Source organism: Penaeus vannamei, chromosome 43, assembly GCF_042767895.1.
Source record: "Penaeus vannamei isolate JL-2024 chromosome 43, ASM4276789v1, whole genome shotgun sequence".
Classification (NCBI taxonomy): Eukaryota; Metazoa; Arthropoda; class Malacostraca; order Decapoda; family Penaeidae; genus Penaeus; species Penaeus vannamei.
This window is the reverse complement of record NC_091591.1, coordinates 11,995,913-12,000,912: the sequence shown is the minus strand read 5'-3', so window position 1 is coordinate 12,000,912 and position 5,000 is coordinate 11,995,913. Positions and strand designations below refer to the sequence as shown.

The 5,000-nt window shown below is 44.3% G+C and overlaps 1 protein-coding gene across 1 annotated transcript in view; it reads left to right on the top strand.

The window, feature by feature from the left end:
* The window catches only part of LOC113826724 (keratin, type I cytoskeletal 9-like), a 4,900-nt gene extending 369 nt beyond the window's left edge, over positions 1–4,531 (top strand). Inside the window, exons 2-3 of the mRNA XM_070119018.1 lie at positions 2,697–2,759; positions 2,968–4,531. Coding sequence (XP_069975119.1) covers positions 2,697–2,759; positions 2,968–4,396 — 1,492 coding nt within the window. The 3' untranslated portion in view covers positions 4,397–4,531. The remainder of the gene's footprint in view (positions 1–2,696; positions 2,760–2,967) is intronic.
* The last annotated feature ends 469 nt before the right edge of the window (positions 4,532–5,000 follow it).

The following is a 5,000-nucleotide window of genomic DNA, read 5'->3' as shown; positions in this document are numbered from 1 at the left end:
TGTGTGTGTGTGTGTGTGTGTGTGTGTGTGTGTGTGTGTGTGTGTGTGTGTGTGTGTGTGTGTGTGTAAAGAATGTGCCTAATGATAATTCAAAACGCTTAAGGTCACACCCAGTAAGAACAAATGTAAATAACATATGGTTAAAGTTATTATGAATGAAATAAGAGAAACAATAACAAAAACTTACACATACATAATATTCTGACATAAACACATGAATACACACTCACTAACACATGTATATACACCACAATTAATCACATATATAAGATGCGATCGATGTATATATAACATTTAAAATATGCACTGGTTATGATTGTGAAGGTGTAAGGCTTCCAGTATAATACTTCTTAATGTATTTTTATTTTAAAGGGATATCAAAAAGCAAGATTTAGTGCTAGAATTATTAGAATTAATTAGAAATTAGAATTATTAGAATTAATCATTTGGAAATTTTGGTTTTCATAAAGGTCAAATTATAGAGGGAGAAAACCAGTTTCACTCCTTCGTCAAACGAATTATGTCTTTCACCTAACACAAATGTATGTTAAGTCCTAATAACAAAAATCGTGTTTTATCCAAATATTAATTGATAAATGAATTGATCTATTCGCAAATACATTTCTGTTGTTTTGTGATAATCAGGAGGGCGCACTGTTCTCCTCCCTCATGCAGAGAGAATGAAAGGTTGGGGAAAGTGAGGCGATGTCACACACCATGTAATGTGAGCCACTGGTTGATCTTTATCTAATTTATTTATTTATCTATTTGTTTATCTATTTTTTGTTAGAAGAGATAGTCCTGACTGTGCTAAGGAATGGATCAGGAATGGAATTGAAAATCAAAGTAAATTGTAGGAAAGGGAAACTGACAAAGAAGGGAAGGATCAATAAATTAATCCTGGTATGTCCACATTAGACCGTATCCTGGCGTTTCGAGTCATTGTAGAACGCCGTCGTAAATTCGGGCATGGGCTGCTTGCAGCCTACATCGACCTTAAGAAGGCGTTCGATATGGTGCATCGGGAATCAATATGAGAGATCCTGAGACTGAGAGCCATGAAAACAAGGATTATTGGACTAATAGCAAGCCTGTATAATTGAACTAAAAGTGTTGTAAAGTGTGATTGCCTGTCAAGATTCTTTCCTGTTAGTTTAGGAGTAAGGCAAGGCTGCGACCTTATGCCAACATTTTCAATACTTGCATGGACTGGGTACTAGGCAGAGCTACTGTCAAAAGCCATTGTTAAGCAACTCTGGGTAATAGCAAAGTTACAGACCTGGACTTGATGTTGCTATTCCGAGTCTTTGGAAACCTTAGTGGCGACTCTGGATGAATATAGCAATGAAGTGAAGCCTTTGGGTCTAGAGATCTGGACCAAGACCAAGATCCAAGGGCGATACAAGGGCATCTATCAATTCACTATCTTCCTAATTGATTGTTGGGATATGCCACGATCATTTCCATTTGTATTTTTCCGGTAGCTAAAAAACGAAATGTCACTAGCAATTTCATTTCTGCAAAGATGTCATGTGTTTGATTTGGATGAATTTATTTGACCTCTGGTCATGTCGGTCACTGATCTAAAGCGTTTCTTCAACTCGTGATCACTATAACTTTAACACATCTTTTCTTGTCCAGAATTGGCCTATGCTTCGTATCCTCACTCGCTGTTGTGCTGGTTCCACTGCTGGTGTGGACTTGAGTGCGGCACGACGTGCTGAATGTCCTCACGTTACATACTTAGCCTCATCATCCAGATGAGTGCTCGTAGGGATGCTGAGAAGTTTGATAAATAAGACTGTGCAGTCGGTACACACTTGCGGAAAGGACATTGAAGTCAATTAGAGCTTGGTAGTGCAGTTCATAACTTGGGACTGTCCGACCAGGAAGTCAGCAGACAGATTAGCCTGGTAGCAGGGGTCATGAACTCTCTCGACAAGAGCATTTGCAGATGCCGGTACCTGTGTAGAAGGACCAAGCTACATGTTTTCAAGGCCCTGATAATGCCAATTTTACTATATGGTAGTGAAAGCTAATGCCTTTTGTTGCAGGTCCTTGGGCCAGATCATGGGGTACTGTTGGTGAGACCACATGTCTAACCAATGATTGCACTGTGAGACTGGCACAGGACCTGTTACTTACACAATCCGTGATAACCACCTGGCTCATTTCTCACAGGATGATCCTGCCCACCAGGTTGTCTCTGTACGAGACAGCCCTGGGTGGAGGAGTGGGACGACCTAGAAAGTCGTGACTTGGGCAGGTCGATCAAACCTGTCTTGAGGAGCTCGAGTTGAGCTGAGACCCTACATGGCTGCTTACCATGAGGGACCCTCGTAGATGGAAGCAAAGAGCGGATGCGGCTGTCGACATCGACGTTATCTCCCCGATGAGGATATTATATATATATATATATATATATATATATATATATGTGTGTGTGTGTGTGTGTGTGTGTGTGTGTGTGTGTGTGTGTGTGTGTGTATGTATCTAACTCACCGCTCTACTCATGATACATGAGCCAGCATGCTGAATTTGGCAAATCCATGGGTCAGAATTAGGACAAAAGAGCTTGGTACCAGACATTCACACATACAATAACATACATACTAACACACATATATGAATACATATGAATATGTCTTCTATCATCGTAAATGGATAAACAACATGATGCTTATTTTTTCTATCAGACTGGGCGTACTTCTCCTGCTCTCGGTGCTTTGGACAGCACAAGGATTCCCTGCACATAAAGTGTAAGAATCAAGTTTGAAATCAGTCTTGTTTTATTCGTTCTGCAAAAGGTTATTTCAATATACAGATAGGTGTTTCCATGTACGAGTAGAAAATTGGAACAATCCTCATATAGCAATAATATTGATAATTATATTCCTAATAATAATGCTTATATCATTGGTGGAATGCCTATTCCGTTCTAAAACTCTTTATGGTTACTCATTCCAGATGCGTCGGAGGAACAGGCGGTCCCCCAGGTATATCCAATGGACCTTTCCCAGGCGGTCCCCCAGGTATATCCAATGGACCTTTCCCAGGCAGTCCCCCAGGTTTCGTCAGTCCAGCTTTCCCACCACCATTGATCTTTGTTCCCGTCTATTTAGTTTCACCGGCAAGTGGCCCATGCTTGTACGGAGGTGGTGGTGGTGGTGATCAAGGAAATGGTGATGATGGAGGCAATCCAGATGGTGGTGATGGAGGCAGTCAAGGTGGTGGTGATGGAGGCAATCCAGATGGTGGTGATGGAGGCAATCAAGATGGTGGTGATGAAGCCAATGAAGATGGTGGTGAGGGAGGCAATGAAAATGGTGGTGAGGGAGGCAATCCAGATGGTGGTGATGGAGGCAATCCAGATGGTGGTAATGAAGCCAATGAAGATGGTGGTGATGAAGCCAATGAAGATGGTGGTGAGGGAGGCAATGAAGATGGTGGTGAGGGAGGCAATGAAGATGGTGGTGATGAAGCCAATGAAGATGGTGGTGAGGGAGGCAATGAAGATGGTGGTGAGGGAGGCAATGAAGGAGACGGTGAAGAAAGCCGTGGAAGTGGAAGCGGAAGTGGAGGAAGCAGTGGAAGTGGAGGAAAGAGTGGAAGTGGAGGAAGCAGTGGAAGCGGAAGTGGAGGAAGCAGTGGAAGTGGAAGCGGAAGTGGAGGAAGCAGTGGAAGTGGAGGAAAGAGTGGAAGTGGAGGAAGCAGTGGAAGCGGAAGTGGAGGAAAGAGTGGAAGTGGAGGAAGCAGTGGAAGTGGAAGCGGAAGTGGAGGAAAGAGTGGAAGTGGAGGAAGCAGTGGAAGCGGAAGTGGAGGAAGCAGTGGAAGTGGCAGCGGAAGTGGAGGAAAGAGTGGAAGTGGAGGAAGCAGTGAAAGTGGCAGCGGAAGTGGAGGAAGCAGCGGAAGTGGAGGAAAGAGTGGAAGTGGAGGAAGCAGTGGAAGCGGAAGTGGAGGAAGCAGTGGAAGCGGAAGTGGAGGAAGCAGTGGAAGTGGAGGAAAGAGTGGAAGTGGAGGAAGCAGTGGAAGCGGCAGTGGAGGAAGCAGTGGAAGTGGCAGCGGAAATGGAGGAAGCAGTGGAAGCGGAAGTGGAGGAAGCAGCGGAAGTGGAGGAAGCAGTGGAAGTGGCAGCGGAAGTGGAGGAAGCAGTGGAAGTGGCAGCGGAAGTGGAGGAAGCAGTGGAAGCGGAAGTGGAGGACGCAGTGGAAGTGGCAGCGGAAGTGGAGGAAGCAGTGGAAGTGGAAATGGCACAGCAAGTGCAAGCGGTAGCGGAAGTGGAAGCGGTAGCGGTAGCGGAAGTGGAAGCAGAAGTGGGAGTGGAAGCGGAAGCGGAAGCGGAAGCGGTAGCGGAAGTGGAAGCGGAAGCGGAAGCGAAAGTGGAGAGAGCGCGTAGGACGGCAAGAACGTCAGCCAGAGGTCAAGGCGAGAACTCGAGGGAAACCTCAACGGCCGGATCCGAGAAGACCTCCGGCGAGTTCGCGCTCGCTCTGACCCTTTGGAATTTGACGCTGATGTCTGCTGTGGTTCTCTCTCTCTCTGACTCCAGGTCAAACCTTTGTTACTTGAACCCTGATTCCAAAGTTGAACCCTGAGTGTGATAAGATAATGAAGAGCAATTTAAGAGTGTGTTTTATTCATTCCAAAAGACAGGGCTATTGAGCCAATGTCATGCAGCACCTTTGCGGATACATCCGAAAGGGAAATTAGAGCTGTAGAAGTCGCGACACGAGGCAGTCAAATATGGTCCTTGAGAACCTACGTAATTTGTTGGAAACTACCATACAAATGTATATGTATATATTTTTTTTCTTTATAATAATGAAATGGATGCAAGGAGACAGAACAGACATCTGAATAAGGTCTCAAATATAGTCCTTGAGATCCTACGCAAATTGATGGAAACTTCCATACAAATGTATATTTTTCATTATAGTTCAATCACACAATAAAAAGAAGATGGATGCAATGAGAAAATTTTGACAAGATTATGTATGTAT